This window comes from Calypte anna, chromosome 14, assembly GCF_003957555.1.
Source record: "Calypte anna isolate BGI_N300 chromosome 14, bCalAnn1_v1.p, whole genome shotgun sequence".
NCBI classification, from domain to species: domain Eukaryota; kingdom Metazoa; phylum Chordata; class Aves; order Apodiformes; family Trochilidae; genus Calypte; species Calypte anna.
The window spans coordinates 7,670,849-7,694,065 of record NC_044260.1 but is presented as its reverse complement, the minus strand read 5'-3'; the positions used below and the strand labels follow the sequence as shown (position 1 = coordinate 7,694,065).

At 41.3% G+C, this 23,217-nt stretch overlaps 1 protein-coding gene across 1 annotated transcript; it reads right to left on the bottom strand.

The window, feature by feature from the left end:
* Positions 1-4,177: 4,177 nt before the first annotated feature.
* C14H16orf72 (chromosome 14 C16orf72 homolog) lies at positions 4,178-20,980 on the bottom strand. The gene is made up of 4 exons (XM_030460186.1): positions 20,570-20,980; positions 19,555-19,635; positions 15,213-15,488; positions 4,178-7,642 (listed from the first exon to the last, which is right to left on the bottom strand). The coding sequence occupies exons 1-4, from the start codon at positions 20,787-20,789 to the stop codon at positions 7,398-7,400; spliced, it is 822 nt and encodes a 273-aa protein (XP_030316046.1). The 5' UTR covers positions 20,790-20,980; the 3' UTR covers positions 4,178-7,397.
* Positions 20,981-23,217: the final 2,237 nt, after the last annotated feature.

Genomic DNA, 23,217 nt, shown 5'->3' with positions numbered 1-23,217 from the left:
GCTATCATCTTCCTGCCTCCCAGAACAATGCATGTGACTTGTTACTTGACTCTGGACATTTGGCATTACAAAGAACGTTTCAAAATCATTGGCAAAAGTTACACAAGGAATTACTTTTGCTTGCTGGTTTTCAAAGGGGTAAAGGGACTGGGCATGGCAGTTTAAATAATTCCAAAGGCTCTTTGCACCACTTTAAAGCTTTGAGGAACTCATACTTTAAAGCATCAGCATCAACCCCGTGAAAGCCTCTGGGATAGAAACAGATGCCTCCACTGAGCCTAAACCAATTACTAAATTATGCCTTAAAAGAGAATCTACTCCATAATAAACCACCTTGCCTTTACTCAGGAGCTTACACTATTACTTGCTTTATGCAGTTCTAAGTAATAGAGCATGTGAGCAGCTGTAGAAAGGACTTCTTGAAGTCACTCAAGCCATTAGTCAGTTACTACAGCCAATACTAAACCAGGGATAGCAGGAATACAAAGCTACTCCAGTCCCAGCTCAGTTATTGTAGCTGAGGACTGTGACAGTTACTGAGCAGATTCACTTCACCTTCCCACGCCCCTGTACCACCTCTTGCCCATCACTTATTTATTACATTCTTCAAGACTGTCTCCTGCTGCTCATTGGTACAGAGCCAAGGGGTCTCAGTAGGGTTTTCTAGTTCCATGTTAAAACAACTCCTGCAAGGACCTAGGTCTTGACCTAGACCACTGCACTGGGCAATTTCATGGGTTTACAAGTGGTGGAAATCTGCCTTAATTATATCCATTCAGAAGAGCTGTGGCAACATAGCTGCATAAGGAGGACAACAGAGCTGACAATGTTATCTCGAATCCACATGAACAAGTAAACAATGAGATGAAAAGTCAGTCTCATTTCAAAGCTGCTTCCCAACTGATAGGACAACCTGGTGGGTTGCTGCTCATTAGCAGTGATGGAAACCTCATACATCTCTGCACCTTTATGAATGCATACAACTAATGAATATAACTACAGAAGCATGATCACATCTAAAGATACATGTTTACTCCAAGTGATATCAGATCAGCTTCTGACACACAGCCAGGTACCTAAGCTACTCACCCTTCTTGAGTCTGCTCCCACTTCTGGTAGAGTCCAGTGCCATCTGTGGTCTGTACAGCCCACCTTTCAGAGATGCAAGAAACTGCTGACTGTGTTAAAAGGATTGTCATAATGGTATCATAACCTGGGCATCCAATTACAAAAAGAAAACACTATGCACTGGGAAGAGAAGAGCCTGTGGCCATCAAGCAGCACTTCAGTTTCTCCCAAGCAGGAGTATTTGATATATGTTCAATCAGCCACCAGCTTCTCTTGTAAATTTGAAGTATCCTTGAAAGGAAGGATGGCTAGGTTGGGACCTGCTGCTTTAGTCTCAGTGGAACATGAAGAATTTTTACTTCAGCTATTTAAAAAAATAACTGTAGTTAGACATTTCTGTTCATAGCAAACTCAGGCAATGAAGCAACTCCAAAAATATGCATTTCTAGAGGTTTTATACTGGAAAAGAATAACTAACCCACATGGAGTTAGCCTGGGAACTTACCTGGTTAAACCCCTGCTCAAAGAAGGTCCAAAAGCAGGATTTACAAGACTTTAAAATTAATTTTAGCAGGCAGAAATGCATCTTCAGTGATTCATGGTAATGACACCAGTATCTCTGAGGAGAGGAAAAAAGCTCTTCCACAAGAAGCCATGTACCACAAGAAGCCATGTAAACACAGCCATGAAAGTTCAGACTTAACTGTACAAGCTTTTCCAGAAGAAAGGCTTAGAGATCAAAGAAATAATACAAACTATCATTCTCTCAGTGAGATGAAGAACTGGCAGAATATTCAATGCAAGTCTTTAGAACACAGTACACCTTAGCAGAGAAAACCACTCACCTCTAAGAGCAATCCACAGGTTTCTTTTTCCTGGTACTTTTTGAGGGAATAGGAAAACAAGTTTTAGAAAACTTTTGTTGAAGGCAGCATCAGTTATTTTGACCTGTGCTTTATGAAACAGACATAGGGCACCATCACTTTTGCCACCTCACAGCAAAACTCACTCCCGAGTTTTCTTTTTATTCAATAAACCACAGTATTTTATTTTTAAATAGCTACAAGATTGGTCTAAAGAATACCAAAGATGTAAAGATTTTTTGCAGTTAAAAAGTCAGCTAAAGATCATTGATTTGCAGGGAGACAGTGCTATAAAGAACTGGAGTAATTAACCATATGAGACCAAGTAATTACTCAGTTTAAACCAGAGCATAAACTCAGTATTTCCTCCTCATTTTACTCCTTGTATACTGCATTATGGACAGGTAAGATACAAGGAATTCACTTAAAAATGAGAAAGCTAAGTTTAAACAGTTATCAATATAAAAAAGTAAAATGTATTAATAAAGCAACAAATGCTAACCTTAGGACTTTTCAGTCACCATATTCTGTGAGCAAAGGTAGGCACAGCTCTTTGAACAGGAACTGAATGCCACTCTTTCAAAACTCCAATAGAAACTTAGAACGAGATTCTTACTGCATCTAATTTAAATACAAACATTTTGTATCTTCTGCCTTGATGCTTTGCAAAAAGGACACCATATAAAATACCAGAAGAATTCTTGTGGCTTGAGTTTCAGAGCTCGAAAGCACGAGTTGCTTCATGACAAAGATGCAAGGTAGTGTTCTACCAGGACGTTACAAACAAGGACCCCAGTACTTCCTTTCCCGGACTGCTTGCATTTCTCCAGCATCCAGAACCTAATTCACCTTTACATGTAAAACAGCTGCTATAAAAATGATGAAACATTACAAAGTACAATTAAGACTGGTCAAATGATCTGTACTTTTTATGCTGAAATTCAAGATTTTCTACAACGCACAGTGCATGCTTGAGAGGCTCACAGCAAATTCCAACAAGGGCGTTCTTGTGTGCTCCAAAGCTACATCCTATTTTAGTTAAAAATACAGCCCTATGGATGGGCCCCGGTGTTCAGAAACCCAGACAGCTGCTACATCAGGCACATGAGCAGCAGCAGTGTGGCTTAAAACAGTCACACCAGAAAATGTTGGACCTCATCATTTACTGAGAAACACTTTGCTTCCTGAAGCCTCTTTTTAACAGAGCTAAGTGATGCTTCCACACCACACAGAAGTGAACTTGGTTATTCACTACTACCCTTGAGAGCTTGAGACACATTTAGTTTTCCTTTTGAGATGGTCCAAAAGGGGCCCAGTGAGAAAATAACAGAAAGCATCAGTGTTGACAAGAGCCACTTCATCAGCTCTCAGAGCAAGTCTACCAGTCTCAACTATCCACAGGAGTTACACCCACAGACAAGGAAAGATTTAGAGACAGGCACAGCTACAAGTGCCAGTGCCTTATTACCTAAAATATCCCAAGGATCTGCAGCACCACAGGTCCTTGTGGCCACCCTCCTGGACAACCACATTACCCCACTCAGCTGATACAAGCACTTTGGTGGAGCAAGGCAGGTGGGCATTCCTTTCTTCTGCCAAGATTACTAGCTCCAGGCTAACATCTGAAAGACACTGGTGTTTTAGAAATCATTTAAGAAAACTTTCAAATCCCCACAGGAATATTTCACTCGCTAGAAGTAAAATATGTTAAACTTCAATAAAAGACATTAACTTAAAAGGTTTTTGTGAAATAAATCTTTTCTTCATTGTGAAATTCAAAGGCCTGCTGATACAGTAAGTGGAAAATGGTTTCAGATTTAGGGACATCCACATACAGCAGGCAAAGCTGCTAATTAAAGCACCTAATTTCTCTGCATCCAGAGTATTTTGCAAGAGATGGGAAAGCTCTGCTACTGAAGTCAATACCACTGAACTTTAAGAGGTTTTAAGTGGCACAGTTTAAGATGCTTTTCTTTAATATTAGTATGTTAAACTCTGCAGAACATGTTGAAGAAATGCAACAGTACACCCCAATTCTTAATACTTTCATCGATCCATAAAACAAAAGTAAACCTCTGAAGTGCAGCTGGACTAAACAGCTACCATCAAATTGCAGTCTAAAGATAATTCCTGCTCTGCAGAAATAAACAGGCCTGTCAAGTTGCACTGACTGTATCTGGGTTTGGGTTTACTGATGGACTGTTATTATTCAAAAACTTAAAAGAACTACAAAGCAGCCTGATTACTTGAATTTATTTTTTTTATTAGGTTTATGACTTAAGAGCTTCTATTACTCCAGCTGGGTAAACCACATTTGAGAATAAGTTTAACTGCAGGACTTCAGTTTCAGCCAAAATCATTTTTGCGTTATTTTATTGCAATATAGATTTGAATTTAACATTTAAAACTTACTTCATTAATAAGCAAGCCAAGCTCAGTAGCTTCAGTGCAGGATGTACTTTATGTAACTTGCTGCACATTCATGTTAGATTTGATGTACATGGAGAAGAAACCATTCAGCTACACGATTCATTGGAAAAACCAAAAGCAAGCACCATTTTTATCAAATTAAATAGTTCTCAATTCTTCAGGTTCTTAGAGGAATTCAACTCACTTCTGGCTCCAGGAGCTATAGTTTGGATAATAGCTGAAAACTATATCCAGAGTATCAATTTTCTACACTGACACAAGAAATAGCCTTCAAAGCAACAGGTACTGGACTTTATTTTTTTTTTTCTTTTTTCTTTTTTTTTTTTTTTTGAGACAACCTGTTTCTCCTTGTGTTTTCCAGATGAATACATGCATTTTTTGATCATTCTGGCAGAGGTTAACAAAGAGCAAACAACAGTTGGGGCTAAATGAAAAACAATCAAAAACTTGCCAAATATTTAAGGTACAAGCAAAAAAACATTAATGCGACCAGTTAAATATCTCAGCCTTCTTCCTTTCAAAGAAAAATGGCACAAATCAAAAAAAAAACCAGACAAGTTTAGTTTGAGATTGTACTAGGTTGAATTAATGCTTCAAAGCATTAACAAGATTTATTTCACTGCAAGGAAAGGGAGAATTTGAACAGGCTCTGTATATTTGGGCTAGACCAGAAGCATCGTTACAGTTCAGTCCATATATGCAGAACTGACACCAATATGATGTTACCTTTACCACATGTAAAAGTAAAGTATGTTAGAAATTGCAGAGCATAAGCATCTTAGTTGTACAAGCCAGTTAATGAACAAACAGAAAAGATGAAGAATGGTTCTCACACATGTCCTTTCTGTTCAGGACTCCAGATTTTTCTTCTGGAACAGAAAAAACCCCTCTGCCAATAGCCTAATAAATACTAACATATATTTAGATACCATCTTCAAAATCTTTGTTGAAGTGCAGTCTCCAAATGAAAACTAGTTTATGCAGTATTAATATTTTACATTAAAAAAAGTCTTATGAATCATAGTTAATAGCAGTAACTGAAGTTAATGTATACTGAGTCTTCAGGTGATGTGCAAGTTCAGCTATTTAACACAGGTGGGGGTTTTGAACGGTTCCTACCATCTTGCTTTGGACAGTTCTTACACTTGTCCCATAAATTGCAAGTCCTCTAGTAATAGTACTGTGCAACTGCTGACATCTCCACGAGCTCTTCAATGTAAAGAAATTTGATGGAAGCACCACAAAGCAAGGAAGTCAGGCTCTTTGTAGAGGACCTTGAATTCTGAGAATTTAGCACATCACTGCTGTCTTGCCTTGACTTCAGAACACCAATGAGAGGAATGACAGGGTAAAAAGAAGCAAAACTACAGTGAAGGCTGCCTCAAACAGGGAAGATAATACAAAAAAATATCTGACTCTACAAGCACATAAGCAAGTCTTGAAGAGCTGTGTATTAACAATGAGCTCAAGGTGCCTTAATTTAGCTAGAATACCACTTTTTTTTTAGTCTTTTAAATCTCACATAGCTGCATTTCATCCAAGAATCAGCCTACGCTTTCAGTTAAAGCATGCATACCACCTCACTAAGTACCCCTTCCCAACTTGATTGTTTGAAGGTCTTCACTTTCTTACTCCTCCTTTCCTAGGCAGAGATTTAGAGGACCTAAAAGCCAGAGCTCTCCAAACACTTACTGCATCTACATGTAAAAATCATTATGACACTCTGAGACCAACACATAGCCTTCCCCTGTCAGAAACAGCTTTGCAGCAGAGCAATCTTGATCTCTAGTTCAGTTTCAGGTTATGCTTAACTTATGGCAGCCAGAGTTCAATCCTATGAATGTAAGCTCAATACAAAAAAAGAAAGCCATTTATCCTTTTTAATTCATCCTTACGGCATGTTTATCCAGAGCTTTATAATCAACTTCCAGTTTTAAATTATTTTCTTAGCACTTCATAGAACCTGCATGTCACTCCCTCCTGAAGGAGATGGCATCACACAGAATCTTGTGTAAGTTAGTCCAAGTTTCCATATGTGACCAGAAGTCTTACTTGTTAGAACACAATCTTTTTCCAACTATTCCCCCTCATTCCCTCTCCTCCCACCCCTCCCCAACAATGGGCAATTACTTCACAGGAAATGTAGAATAGGCTATGGGTCTACACAAAACCTACACTTCACTAATACTGAACAGAAAAGCCTATTTTCCAATTACAGGACATCTTTCTCTAAATTTAGGTCAGCACTGGTGCAGTTTGCACTGTGTATGATTACCACAAGGATAATACCAATAAGTACATATATTTTGTCAAACTGATTTAAAATCCTATGAAGTTAACTGGGGAAAAGTTTAATATTGCTACTTCAGAGCACTAAAACACACAAAGTTAATCCAATAAAGATCCTTGTATTGATTCAATATTAAGTATTAATTGCATGATCATCATAGCACCTCTTTACATTATCACACAATCACCAGAATTATCAACTGCTTTTAAAACTAAAAAGGGTACAGTCCAATATTTATAACTTGCACACTGTTACTATATAGAAACTAGGTGCATGGTACAGTGCTGCAAAAATGGAAGCCTGCAGTTTTGACAAAGATGCCAAGTCATGTTGTAGACAATTTCAGTCAAACTGGCAATACTGTTTAAGCAAATACTCAACACAGCAGGAAATAAAGGACAAATTAAAAAAAAAAAAGCATTCTATAACCAAATAAACATCTGAAATTTCCTTTCCCTTTAATACAAGTAAGGTCACTTTTAGCCTTGGAACAGATACATGTTCGCCTATGATGATCTTGCTAGCTACTACACAGTATCTGATGTCCTCTGCTAAGAATATAGTTTTAGAAAGCCGCAGTTACATGAGGCATCTAACGTAATATCTAAAATTTCCTTTATGGCAATTATTGAATTCATTTGTTTTAAACAGTGAATATGGAAAGATGGCCTCATGTTTCCTTTTCAATAGTACTCTGAGGATCAAGTGGCTTTCAAGCAGCATGGTGGGTTTGAAATTTTTGCATTTTAGATCATTCTGTTGCGTTTATGAGTTGGTGAGTCTGTAATGACATCGCCACACTGGGCTGAGGTACGCTTTCTAGTTCCACCATTGTCCAAGTGGAGTGCCATTTCTTCTGATATGAAAGTGTTCAAATCAACATCATGGAGTCCATTTCTCCTTCGACTAGCATTGGAGCCACTGCTCACGTGAGTGGGCGAGCCTGGGGTACTTGAGCGAACACTTATACTAGCCATTGCACCACTAAGACCTGGGGGGAAGAAAAGAAAAAGTATTTAGGTCAAACAGCAAAGCAAGCTACTTTCCCATGTGTGGCAGAATAGACGACACTCATCTGACGTGCAGTGATACACTGAAGGCACTTTATTCTTCTGTTTGTATGACACTTGTTGAAGTCCAGACCACACTTTTCCATCTTTTAGTCCACAAAAGAATCTAAGCAATTACCAGAACAGCTTCTGTTGACACTGAATGTGAGCTTATGCACCAGGTTTACCAACAAACTACAGCAAATACTAGAGCCATAAGAATTACATGCTATTCACAATGTGTGTCTAACTCAAGAATGGATTGTTTGTTTTAGTATGAAGGTTTCACACTAGACCAATAGCTACACAGAAGGAAAATCCTCCTACCAAGGGCTCTCCAGGTTGATCTGGCTTTCAACACAACCATCCTGCTCCCTTTCACTCCCTCTCTCCATCACTATAGCTCTAATGAAAACTGCAGTATGACAGCACATCTGAGACAGGCCTATACCACACAGCTACCCTTTAAAGTTGTATTTTATGGCTGCCACTATTAGCCAACACAGCTTGAGCAGAATTCATAAGACCACTTACAAATAAAAAAGCCAAGCAAGGCCACATGAAAATCCCCCAAAATTTGCTATTAACAGATGTGGTCCAGAACACTGTCACCATTTTCCTCTCAATCACTTTGGCTTGAGTTCAGGCTATTAATAAAACATTTAAAGCAGAAAGTTTACTACTTCTAGAAACAAAGAAACCACAGATTTCATACTGATTTAAACTTGGTCTTCAGTATTATTACAACTTTGCAGAAGAGGGACATTCCAAAACTAGCACTGGTACATGAAAGCCTAATAATTCTTCTCCATTTGGAACCAGGCTGTATTTGTAGATAAACAAGAGCTCAGGTAAGACAAGCATCTTTGTTGTCATAACTGTTTCAAATCTGTATTTATTAGGCAAGGACAACAACATTCCTTGGCCCTAGAAATAAATTACCAAAGCAAGAGTCATGCAGGAAGATGAACAGCAGAGCAAGAACTACATCTGGATATTTCTGTAGCAATAAGAACAAGCACACATGTAAATAATCCTGGACAATTTCATCTCTGCAGCCTTTAAATTCTTTAGTACCTCTACCTTTTTCCAGCCATCACACTCTTATGTGTGCAAAGCCAATTAATACACACCCTCACATACAGTCAAGAGTAACACACAGGCAAGTAAAGCCTAATAAAACCTAACACCAGTTAGCTGCTGGTAGGCCAAACAAGCAACTTCAGAGGCTCTGGGAAGAACAGACTGCTATAACTAGTTGTTCAGGTGCCAGAAGCCTCCATTGGAACATAAATTCTAAAGCCATTACAACAGTGGCAGGATGATATGCAAGTCAGGATAAAATAGGCCAACCAATTTCACTCTGCTGTATATTACTGTTGAACAAACAAGTAATGCTTCAATCTTGTACACAGCACAGGACATACTTTGATACAGACTGGGCATTATGCAACCATCAGAAACAGGCAGTAGTCACTGATGCTTTCTTACAGCTTTTAGTTACAGCTCAAAGTGGTGTTCCAACGCAGAAGCACAGTTTGAAGACTGACAGAGACCCTGCAGATTTTGTTTATACTAAAATCATCTTTCACTCACAATGGTATAAAGTATTTAAAAAGCAGAAGCTGTTTTAGTGAAACAATAATTCAGAAATAAGGCTTGTTACAGTACTCCCAGGATTAAGGTCAAACTTAAATTCAAAACTATTGAGAAAGGAGGCTACTCTACATCTACCAAAGGAAGTAAAGCCATGAACTGAAGACAGATGTACAAGCAAAAAGCCAATCTAGATACCATAACTCAGATAAAGACCCCACATGCAAAATTTGGACAGTTAACAAATAATTTCACAATTCAAAGTCAACAGCAAGTTTAATTTCAACTGGCATGACATCAGAAAAAAAACATTAGTCCATCCTGTACATTTAAATTGGAAAAAATTTGACAGTGCACAGAAGGTGACATTGTTTCAATTCCAAACTTGTTTGTAGAAATTACCCCCCACATCACTATTTCAAGCAACACTGCTCTGAACATAAGTTCAGTGTTGTTACTTCCACCAAACAAACATTTTACACCACTTATCAGTTACTCTTACATTATGATTCATAACCGAATTATCAAAATACTAATTTGACTTTATCATTACATCTTTTCATTATGCCCAAGTAAGGAAAGAAATTATTCTGATTAAGCCCCAAAACAGACCTGTGATGTGAGGACACATTTTTCAGCATCACTCATGAGCTATGATTGTAAGTACAGCCTTTTCAAGTAACATGCATTTCTTAAAAGATATAAATCAGAATTAAAAGATGCATCTGCAACATGCTGCAGCATATTCAAAAACAGACTGCCAAGGTTTGTGAGCAATGCCCCAAGCAAACACTAGCTTTCCAGTGCTTGGGTAATAGTGAACCACTGTACATTTAAAAAACCCTCACAAGATAATCAAGAAGTTAAAATCTTCAATCAAACCTGATGCCAAAGGCAGAAGAATAGTTTTGAATTACTTTGTAGAAAGAGAGGTGTACAAGGATATTGCATCACAACAGGGACTTCTAGTTCCAGTTTAATGTTTCATCTCATACAGGTATTTAACACTCAACTAGTAACAGTCATTGCTGAGTGACAATTTGCTATCAGTTACTTGTAGTTAACTGTATTGCATAGCACTACACATCTATCCAAGAGAGAATTGCCAAAGGAAACATTTAGATCAATTTAGGATTGGGTAATCAAGCCAACATGGAACACTTGTAAAGAAAATTCAAGGCAGGCACTGAAATACCAAGTTGCCATTTCATGGTAGCAATGTCTTAGAAGCCAGGCATCAATGCCATAAACTTTTTTTTTGGTGGTGGAGAAAGCATATTTCAGCACCTCAAAGTGAACTGTGATCCACAGTTGTTTTTTTCTCTCAAAGTTGTTGTAATGCAAAGAGGAAATGTCATAAAACCCATGTGAATTATTCTGAGTTTTAGTTTCCAGCAGACTCAGATCTCTTCCCGAAACATTTAATCAGTTAAAGCAGATAGCAAACAGTAATAGATACTAAAAAACAGTAAGATTACATGACTTAATACCATTTTACAACCTGTTTACAACCTGTTTATTTTGTGATTAACATGACCTAATCACAGGCACATCAGTTTTATCTATACAACAGGAGAGAGATAAACAGCTACTAAAGTGTCTTTACTTCTTTCACAATCTCACCTGAAGTTTCATTCTCCCTTTTTGAACTTGAAAGGTTTGTAGTGGATGGCATACCAGAAATATTTTGCTGTACTTATTCTCACTCCTGCTACATTTTTCAGTCAAGTCAATTATACGGTGTTTCAAAGCCAGTAATTTCACAGAAACACTTTATCTGAAGTTGTTTTCTATGTTATTTATTATAGTACTACTAGAAAAAGCTGCTGTATAGAAGAAAGTTACTAACAGTAGCTAATTCATAACTAAGTACTCTCCAAAACTATCAAGTTATCTGAATGTTTGTTTAAAAGCATTGCTTTAATGGAGTATTATAAAATACTTAAGGTAAATAGAACTGTCGACTCAAAATTAACAAGTTTCTCAACACTGGCCTACCCAACTGAAAATGCCCCTTATTTGCACTATAACCATACCTGTAATGAGTATCAGCTATTCAGGTTACTACCACAGCATAATATGCTGCATAACTACTGGTCAGTATAGCAATACTATTATATATAGCAAAACAATTAACTATTGTTTTCCAGAACTTTTAATCAGAAGTATCAAAAAGAACATTCATGTTTCAATAAGTGTAAGACTAAAGCAGGAATTAGTTAATAACCCCAGATAAATACAAAGTGGCATGCAGATAGATCCTGTCACTCCTCTGCCATACTCACCCTTTTCACAGTACTGCTCATAGAGCAAGTTTTAGCACTACATACCAATACACAGTCCTACCACCGCTATATATACACACAACCTTTAAGTTAAACTCTCAGAGTAGCCTGAACTTTGCTCTCCCATCCCCTCTTCTACCAACTGCTACTTCACTCTGCTAAAAACTGCTGTTATTTAAAATTGCAGTTGATTAATTTCAGAAGAGAATAAAGCGGCCTAATCAAAATTCAGACTCTTTAAAGGGGCCAAGTCACATGCTTCTATATGCTACAGCAAGGGCTCCCCCTCATAGAGAGACTGAATCACATTAATGATATATATCAACATTAAAAAAACAGCCAAAGAACTAACACTCCTTCACTTTGTTGTTGCTCATTCACACCATCATTAAATATTAATGCTCAAGTCCAATACACTACAGCCTTACCTTCCTGTGTTTGCAGCCTTCCCCTCCACAAACCATAGCATTTCTCAAACCATTTGGAGTATGGCTTTGTAAAGCATGGAGTACATACCACATTAAAAGACCAAGCTACAATATTAAATATAGACTGTGCACTGTCACCAGCACTGCAAGACGTATGCTAGCTACAGCCAAGCAGAAAATGATCCGGCTTGTCAGATTTTTGGAATCTTATGAATACTACCTCATTTGATGCAATTCTGCCATTTAGAACCCTTCCCTTACAGCACTGGATATAGCAATACACATCCAGAAAACATGAAGATATCCATCTATGCTAACTGCAGTGACCCCTTAAGAGTCTGGAGGAAGTTAAAAACCTGACTCTGTATTTACAATATTGGACAATATAAGCTTCCACTATCACACCTTAAAAATGTTAAGCATCAGACACAGTTCCTGAAGTTCAGAAAAATCCACTTGAACCTTAGAGTAAAACAGCACGTATTACCTCAAGCTAGCTGCTCAGCTTTCCTTGACTCATTTCAGGAAGTCACAGATTAAGCTTCCAGTCATGTTTTACTTTAAAGGCTACCCATCAGCACACAGATGATGGAAAGTTGATATTAAGGACAAGTATTTTTTTTTGATGTACCAAACTTCAGCTGTCTCAAGAGGTTACATAGCTCAAAAAATCTTATTCTCTAGTAACATGCAGTTACACTACAGACTTCAGTAAGAGCTGCAAAGCATATATGCTATAGAGTTAAAAGGATGGTCAAATACACATTAAGCATTCCTGTATCAGTAGTTTTTCAGCATGACCATTTTGCTTTTACCTACTGTAGTAAGTTTGCAAAGCAGACAGTAGAGAAGAGCAAGTTTCTTTTTACAGCAATGCCTATTGATAATTTAACAGAAGTAAATTTGGGATTCAAAATCCCTAACTCTCTTTAAAAAAAAAAATTAACTAGCTTGCCAAGCTACACTATAGATCAGACATAAGATTTGAGACAGAAAAGATATGGTTAGAAATTAGGTTTTTAACACTTCCTCTTCAGGAGCATCATACAGTTCTAAAATTGTACTGATATTGTACAGATTATTAGATTGTACTAATATCTTAATTAAGATATTATGGAATTATCTTTTGATGTTCCAGGAAATATTTAATTATTCGCTCCTTTGCTACCACATCTTCTGTCAAAGTTTTCACATGTGATTATGCAGCATTTGGATCAAAGAACAGGTATTTCCCCAAAGAGAAAGATCAACAAGTTAAAGAACCATGGTCTTTACACCAGTATAAATCCCTGTTTCTGAGAAGGCAGTAAACCAGCTCAACCTCAGTAGAACTTTATTCTGTCAAAATGCAAGATTCATACCTATCCCTGCTTCACTAAGAGACCACACTTGGAGCACCAAGTTTCAGCATTTACCCATCCAATTCAGCCCATCCACATTTTCAATAGTGAAATGTTTCATTTCCACAGAAAGCCTACCAGCACAAGAAGCCTCATTACTTCACATGCCAGTTGAAAATTCCCCACAAAGCTTTAGCCCTGAACACTTGCTGAGGACTGCTACTCAGTACCATCAGGTTTTCTCGTGCTTCCTCACAACACCTAGAAGAAATCACTTTTAAGCAGCCTGCCAGAAATGAAGATAGCCCTGCAGAGGACACCAATGTACACATAACTGAAGATCCTATGCAGATTTCAGAAATCAAAACATAGTTCTGAGAAGCTCATTATAAACAGGAAAATAGTTTGGGAGCTAGTTTAATCACAGCTTCCTTCATGTTAAAGGAAATTGCAGGAGAAGCTGGAGGAACACAGATATTGCAGGCAATAACTTCACAACAGTTAAGAGGCCAAATACAACCCAGTCACCAAAGGATCAGCACAAAAGCATTTGTGTCAAAGACCAGGTTGAAACTGATATCAGGACAACCTAATCCAGAAGGTGACTGACACGTAATCTTGTCACCCAGCTGATGAAGGGGATGAGTGCATTTCTAGCCTCTGCAGTGCCAGAGAACTTCCTACTATTCTCATGACCCTGTATTAGGTCATAAAACATGAAAGAACTTATTACATGGTTCAGATTCCCATGCTATAAAGAAGTGACTTCTACAAAACACATCTATACCAAGCAGATGCTAAGAATCAGTATAAGGACATTACACAATATTAGTAAACACAATTTACTCTGCTTGAGAGCTCACTGTGTCGAAGAGCAAGCTTTTTTAGTTGAAGCAATTGCATATCAGATTCAACTGCAGTTTTAAAAAAAACCTTTTAAAGTGTGTTCTCACACCAGAGTGGGCAAGAGTCAGCTTCTGCAGTTCTCCTCATGAACTTGACTTTACCCACAGAAATAACGATACTGGTACACCGAATTCCCTAGCCAGCTTCCCATATAAGAAGGAAAACTGCCAAAAACTGAGAGCATGCTTGATTTAAATGGCAGAGCAGCAAACAATACCAGAACTAAGCTGTCCTCTAAACAGTAACCATGCCTGGATTATGTATCTTGAAAAACTACCACAACATAACAGAGGCAAGGACTATTTTCAGGATTCATCTAATTACCTTATTAATTGCAACCCCACTGAGAATATTGAAAGAGTAAAAATTTCATTTAATTTTCATAGACTATCCTACATATAGCTTGATTTTTTTACTTTTACAATGGTCTACTATTTATATCAAGATATCTGCTAGCCTTTGAATTTTAGAAGGCATAAAACCCACATATAAACTGCCTCATTTCAGCTCGAGCTATTTAAAAAGTTTCTTTATCCCTTTCTAGCTAAAAGTCCAATGCAGAGCATGCTACTTAATATTCATATCAGAAAACACACAGTATTTAACTAGTTGCTAACACAGTATTACCATTTTCCAGGAATTCTGTTTACTTTAGCACAGGTATGAATGCCAAGTCTCCTTATGCTTCAGAAACACTGCTGAGTTAAGTATGAAGCGCTGAGTTCACAGATGCAGAATATTAGATCCAAACCTAATTTTTTTACAGTCCTTTTCCTATGCAACTTTTAGTAACTACACACCTTACACATGCAAAAACTCCTAGAGAATTAAGAGACATACCTTCAGCTGGAACATCAAGTACATGACATTATGATACCAGCAATGGTCAAGAGCCAGACATGCTTTTAGAACCCCCACCCATTTTTAACCATGTAGTATTGAAAAAATTACTGTTACCATGCAGAGCTATGGCTTCACGGAAGGGTTGCAAATCAGTCTCTACAGATGAGCTAGTTTCTGTTGAAGTAGCTCGGTTAGGGGATACTACAGTCAGTCTTGGGGGAGCTCTAGAATTTCTTGGAGGAGGAACTTTTCCACATAGGAAGCTGATCAAGTCTTCTCTACGAATAGTTCTTCTGCGTTTTTTAACCCAAGCTAACACATCCTTATTCCGACGCTGATAGCCAATCTGAATTCCTACATCAAAGCTTCGCTGATGGGCATCCACACTTTCTGCAAGAAGACAGAAAAATTTTCTTAGTGTTACAGATAAAGCACATCACTGATATAGCTTCTGGTCAACCTTAGGAAAGAGATACACTCTACAGGTTACTGTCACACAGTACCAAATTGGCAGCAGCAAATCAACTAACATTTAAGATGAGTCCTATTAAACCTGAAGAGAATATTTTAGCTAAAAATTTTCCCCTCCAGTACAAGTGAAAAAGTCACCAGCAACTCAAGTACCACCTAAAGAGCAATTACTATGCTTCAGGTCAACACTACAGCACTGTTTACAAAAACACACTACACTACACACTGTAGTACATTTAGAACAAAAACAGTGCTTGTAAGTCCGAGGAAGGTACTTAAACCAACAGACAACACACTTCCAAGAAACACTGAAGTGCATCAGCAGAGTCAGTAAGCCCCCATAAAGGGAGTAACAGCTTTTCTTGGTTCTGGTAGCTAAGGAGTTGTCAGAAAACTCAAGATTTCCTTAGTGTCTCTATAATTTCATCTAAATTTTAATTGCAAAGGCTATTTGCAGGAAGCCATAGTTTTGAAACTAGTTAGAACACAAGTGTCCCCAATGCCTTCCAACTCCTCATCATACCATTTAAAAAGGAAGTCTAAAAAAATTTCCTTCCCCATTTAAGATCCTATTGCAGATTTTACATACCAAAGCTTTACACATTATTTGCAATTAACCCTACTATAAAACACAATTTCTTTCTCTATTGATCAAACTGTTCACCTGTGCATACGAGTTATATCTGTGCCTCTAAGCAGCATGCTCAAATGCCCTGTATTACATTGCTTTCAAACTTCAGTAAATAGTTTGAGTAATTTCAGACAACAGTAGCAGGTGAGACAATCCATCTTCTCTACACATCTTGTTTGGTATAGATTTGTTAACAGAGCTTTGCCAATAGCAGTAATTTTCATAAAATTGAAATAGCTATGTTGCTGTTGCTCTTGCTCCATTAAAAGACATCAACGTATCCACTCTGATTTCATCTACTTGATTTCCATAGATTTTTGATAAATCTGTCAGACCTCATTAAAACAGCATTTTGTATTCTTGCTTTACTAAGTCCAACATGAGACCCATTTGCCCAGAACAATATTAAGAGATTTAAGAACAGCTGTCCAAGATATTTACAGGTATAGTGACATTCATATCTAGTTTTCTGACATTCAAAAAATCCCAAATAATCACTATTACTTGATTGCTATTGTTAAGCATATATTCTAAAGCACCACTGCATTGTCCACAGAAGACAGCACTGAAATCTACAGTAGCACTTCAAATGTACCAACCTACAAAAAAAAATCTCAAACTGATCTTGGCTAAATATTGGGGCTTTTAGAATAAATGCTATACGTAGTTTATACAATGTAACATCTTAGTAACTTTCATGCAGTCTAAGAATTTGTAGCCGTTTTGATTACAAAGCAGCAGAGACAAGATTTACAAACACTAATTCCAGTGGCAACATGACACATTATTCCTCCAGCCATTTTATACTCCACAGCACCTCAACCTCCAATGCACTCACAGTAAAAGCTACCCAACACTTTGGAGCCAATGTGGAAACTGACAATATGCCTTTAATCCCTTCATTAAATACCATGAGAAAGTCCTCCTCAGAGGTGAGCTTTATGGCAATAGCCTGATTTCCTCGTATACCTGAATGCTTTCCAAAGGACTGACTGTGAACTAGTTATCAGCCTGTGAACACAGGCTGTCTGGACAAATTTCAAGCATCATTACCCTGGGAAAGATTAGATTTTTACAGTAAAAGCTACAACAACTTTGTTTACAAACTTAAGCTGGCAAAACATAAGCAGTAATGCTACTGCCTACATCCTGAAATTACTAAGTCAAAACTAGCATTACCTAACACTCAGCTTGTATTTAAAAAAAGATAAATTGAAGGCTCAAACCTTACTTCAATATATGGCTAAAACTTTCTGCAGTGGCTCAATGTTATAAATCGGACATTAAAAGCCCTGTGTTCATTTCTGTAGTGTAATCTGAAAAATAATCAAATGTCTTTAAACACAACCTCCATGACCAGTACCAATCAGAAATTGATGATCTAAGACCATCATAGTATGGAGTGATCCTAAACTTCAAATCAAATTTCAGGAAAAATAAATGCTGATATGCAAGACATCACAGCATACTCCTTATGAACTACTCCTCATGTAGCTCTTCTTAAAAGAATTGATGTCTCAAAATTCCAAGCATTTATCAGATCAGAAACCAGCTGACAGGCCAAAAGGCAGTTTGTGGTGTTCAGTTTACCACACCAAGTCTTTCTCCAGTGTTTTGACACAGTCCACAAACACAAACGTTACTGAGTATGTGAGAAACAACAGGAGGAGGTTTTAAAGAGCCATGGTCACCAGTAGGGAAGGCAAATTCACATTAAGACACTCCAACTTGCTTGATATGTGCCACTGTTTAGCTGGTTCTACCTGTGTTCTTAACAAATTTCTACCCACTTGGAAGTCTGAAAGATGGCAGTTCTGAATAAGTGAGGTACTTGAGCACCTCTTGAAGATGTGTTTCTAGGCAAGATTTGTTTCCAGTGCAACTTTTGGAAGTATTGCATTATGCCTGAATAAAGACAACTTCCTACTTAAATTCTAGTTTCGCTGATGACCACCTAAGTATTCTTCTATTAATCACAATATTGTAAAAAAAAGTGGCTCATTTTGCCTATAGCACAAGTAATCCTTTGATTTGAAAAAAAATAATCAGCCTTAGTCTTTGTAGGTAAGGTGCTATAAGAGCAAATAATACTATTTGTACAAAAAGACTAATTATTTCAGATAACTTAACAATACCTGCTGCTACTCTAGCACCATACTGGTGACTGGCAACCTAAGCCATGTTCTAGTGACCCACTCCCTCAGGCAAACACCTAACCTATTATGGGATGTGCTGCCCCTTTATATGGTCTCTGACACAAACACAAAATCCAAATGCACTTTCTGCAAGAGATCCAGGTCCCTGGCAGTGTGGGTTATACATTTACATTTCCTCTCTGCTCTGGCCATATCTGTCAGAAACCTGATCAGCCATCATAAACACATCACTAAGTTCAACTGCTTAAACCAAATCAGAAAGGGAGAAACTAGACACAAATAAAAGAACATGCAGATAGAGATATAGATAATGCTGCACAGACCAAGAAAAAACAACATTCCAAAACAAAAATAAAAATTAATCTACAAGCCAGAGAAACAACAATTTGGAACTTTGTTCCTCCCTGGGAACAGAAGACAGAAGCACCAGGAATCACAGCACCAATTTAAACATCCACTGATAATTTTTAAACTAAAGACCACTGAATTATTCTTCAGCAGTCTATAGTGACAACTTAAAGAATTATTCAGAAAGGGACCCTGTCAGAAGCAGACAGTACAACAAAACAAAAGCAGAGCCACGTGCAGAGTGCATTCTTATCTAAGTTTTGGCTAACACTGTCTTCTTACAGCCACACTAGACACAGCCTTAATGACATTTAGTGCTCAAAATAACCAGGGAAGCACACTTAGGAACCCTCACTATTGCAGGATGATAAAACTTTGTCACATAAATATGCCGAATTTTACAAACACTAAACCCCACCTTCACTTCACTGTTAATGTGCATGTTTTCTACTGACATACCAATATTCAGCATACTGTGAAATAAATATAGAAAATGGGGGAAATTTAAGTAATGTTTAATAACTTAAGCTATTGCACTCTTTCTTTGAATTCATGAAAGCAAGCCACACATTAAAAACATCCTTTTCCAAGGTTTGTGAAGTAAAACAGCTCAAGTTATTAGTCACTCACATGAGGCAACAAAAAAGATTCAGCTATCGTCAGCTAAAGTGGCCCCGGGAAAACTTGCAAGATTCAGGAAGCAGTCTCGGGTTAGATTTTATCAGGGTGAATAAGAGACATTAACAGGCCCTGCTTATGAGTAAGCCAGGGCAGGAGGCAGAGTGGGGCCCTGCTCGGCGGGGAGGGCTGCCGGGCAGCGGTGTCAGGGGGAAGAGGAGCAGCCCCTTACCTTTGTAGAGGTTGGTGACCGCAGTGGCGGCGTTCTGGAAGGGGACCCAAAGGGAGAGCCCCGGCTGCTGGCACACGCGATCTGCAGGGAGGGAAGGACACACGCTGTTTATTTTGGAGTCATCAACTCCGAACGGCCATGTTAGGTTTCGCCATTTTGTTCCACCTTCCGAAGGCAACTCGGGATCAGGGCCGAGAAAGGCGGGCCGGCAACGACCCGGACAGGGCAGCGAGCGCAGCGGCGGCGACCCAAGCCCGCCGGAGAAGGGCCCTGCCCGGCCCCCGCCGCAGCCCCCGCCGCACAATGAGGCCAGCCCCTCACTTCGCCATTTTGTCGGAGCCTTTTCCCTGGGCTGGGCGTCAGGAGCCGCCGCCGGCAGGGCCGGGCTTCTCGGTCTGCCCTCACGCTCCCCGCCCCCGGAGCCCGCAGCTCCCCGGATATTCTCAGGACTCGCCCCCGCCACTCCGGGCCCTCCCGTCGCGGCTCCCCGCCGAGCCGCCTTCCGCCAGAGCGCCCTGCCTCTCCGCGGGCCGGCACGGCCCCTCCGGCCGTTTCCCCAGGCCGACCCCTCCGCCAGTTGTCGGCCGGAGCCAGAGGTGGCCAGGCCGGGCCGACACAAGAACCGGACCGGCGGCTCCACCGCCTCAGGCCGCTCGGCTGGAAGCCTCGAACGGCGATATCTGGGCAGCGGCCGCGGTTGCCCCTCACGCCATTTTGTTTTCCCGTCTGCCTCTATAGACGGGAGCGGAGCCCCCAGGCCGGAAGCCCGCTCCTCCCTCTGCCCAGGCCACCCTTGCCGCCACATCCCCTTTGTGACCCCGCAGCCCCGCTCCCACCCCAAACCCGGCGGTTCCGCGGCTGTTCGTAGCCCCAGCGCCCCCCACCAGACCACCACATCTCCAGGCCCGGCCTCCGCCTCCAGACCACAGCGCTCGGGCCCCGCCGCCCGCCAGGCCCCGGCAGTGCACACACACACCCGCAGGCCCAGGCCCCACCGTCACCCGCCAGCTCTCACCCTTGTAGAGCTGCGCCACAGCGGTGGCCGAGTTCTGGAAGAGGTGCCAGAGCTTCTGCTGCTTGTGCTCGGGCTGCGCCGCCGCCTCGTCCTGCAGCTCCGGGGCCAGCGCCTCCTCCTGCTCGGCCTCGGCCAGGCACTGCCGCTCCCACTTGCTGAACCAGTGCTCAGGCCCGTGCTCCTGGATCTCCGCCTCACCCTCTTCCTTCTTATCCTCCATCCTCCGGCCGGCTCCGCGTTCTTCCCCGCCGCCGCGCAGGCCCAGCCCCGCCGGACAGCCGTTCTCGCGTCCCCTCAGCAGTTGGGCCGGCTCTACCTCACCCCCATGCTCCCGGGTCGGACCGCCCGACCGCCGACTGCAAACACACTGAGCACCGGCCCCGCCCCGAGCGCAGCAAAACCCCCTCGGAGGCGCCTGGGAACGTGCGGCCGCCCACCGGCGGCGCGAGGGAGCGCCCTCCCTTCCCCCCTACGATTGGTCACCCCCGCCCCGGCACGGCCGGTTTGAACGGCCTCTCCGGCTCCCATTGGTCCGTCGGCACGTCCATCAGGCTGGACGCGCAGGGGGCGGGCCCGGCCGTAAGATTGGTTCTATCGTCACAGACTCGTGCGCAGACGTCGCCGGCCGCCGTGCGCAGGCGCACTCGCTTCCCTCGGCGCCGCCCGGTCCCTCCCCTTGGCGTGATGCGCCGCGCCCTGAGGCGGCTCCGCCCGCCCCCCGCTGGGCCTCAGCCGTAGCTCGGGGGCCGAGAGCCCCAGCACGGGGCTGCGCTGACCGGGGTGCCCCGGGGGGCAGGACTGGGCAGGGCGGTTCTGCCGTCTTGACGCTAGCGGGGGGAGGTGATGCCCCGCCCCGGTCTTCCCCACAGGCGCTGGCAGCGGTGCCGGAGCCCGTGAGGTGACAGCCGGCGGCCGCGGGGCCACCCGAGGAGCAAGTCCTCGGCAGGAGTTGTTTTCCTCTCCCCGGCTCAAGGCCAAGGCCGGGTCCAGGCCCGGGGGAAGATGGCTGCCAGTGCTCAGCCCTGGTGCGCGGGCAGCCCTGGCTCCAGCGCCGGAGGGTGAATTGTGGGCCGGGAGGTTGGTGAAGATTCAAGCTCCTGCGATCGCTATTCTGCCCTTTTTATACTTATATTATTTACCCGTTCTTTCCGTATATTTGCACTGTACCGGGCCAGATTCCAGCAAACTGTAGGACAGAAATCGCAGCTGCCTCGCGCGTGTTTTGAAGTCCTTGTTTGCTTTACTATTGCCTCAAAATGCTGCTGTGAGCAACATCTTCCTCACTACTCCAGCCACCCTGCTATTGCAGTCGAAGTTAATGTCTGCTGAGCCAAGCCATCAGTTGGTGCAGAAACACCTTCAATTCTGTAAACCCCCCTGATCCTGTGTTGTTGCTCTGCAGCTGTCTGCGGAGTGAGCAGTGCCCCGGCTGCCTGTGCACAGCTGAGCTTCAGTTTTCCCTGTACTGTTCAACTTGTATTACATAAAAACCTGTGGTGGTCAGTTGTACCCCTCCCACTCCAACCCGCTGGATGTTGGAGACACTTTGCAGGCTTTATGGACTGTTTCTTCCTCTGACAGTATTTTATTCACTGCATACTTGTTCCCATTTTGAACTTGGACCTTCATAGAACTTCCCAAAATGTACAGGAATCCAAGGCTAAATCATATGTAGCGGGGAAAGAGACGGCATGAGGAAATAATTAGAACTGTTGGGATAGGCTTCTCTCTAAGGACAGCTGAAAATTACAGCTGCAGGCTACTCTGTATCCTAGACCACTGAGACTAACTGCTGGGGACCTCCTGCTTCTGGTTTGTACTATGGTACTCCATGTGAGTAGAAGGATGAGAGTATCTGTACCTCCATGCACATGTTCTTAAAGTGAAGTTGTGGCATTAGCTTTTTAATATTCATAACACTAATGCACATACACAGAGGGTTTCTTCTAAACTACTTAAACTTGGAAATGTTCTTCCCTTATACTCATAATTTGTTTCAATATTGAAAGCCCTCAAATGGGAATGTGTGATGGGATTGTCTCCAAGTATTTCTCCAATAAGTAGTGGACACAAATCGACCTCTGTCATCAAAAGGTGGGCAGAAATGCTCCTGTCTTCAGTGGGTTTTGCAGATGCTCTCTGCAAGATCTGTGATCAGAAGTGACTGCATGGGGTTGATGTCTGAGGGGATGTGGCCATGCTGGATTTTGTGTACCAAGCATCTGTTTTTCTGAATATTTGAAAAGAGTTGTGTAACACTGGCAACTGTGAAATAAACAGTTGGTTACTGCAATACAATGTACTGTTAGTCATGATTTATCAAGCACAGAGTCCTGAAATTTGGCTATTACTGGTGCCCATTCAGTATAAAGCAAGCAGGGAGTTGTAATGCACCACAAGGCAATTCCTGGGTAAAAACATAGCACCCAGATTTCCTGGTTTCATTTAGAGAGACCCAACCACACAGTTCTCCGAAATATCTACAGCCAATAGAAATTGCTGAGATTTTAAGAGGACATTTTCCTTTCTACGTGCATTACACCAAGTGGGGTGGGCAGTGTTGGAGTTGTATCAATTGGTTTTGTCATTTTCTGAAGTGGCCATTAGCAGTTTCTGGGATGACAGTGTAGAAAAGCTTAGCATAACTG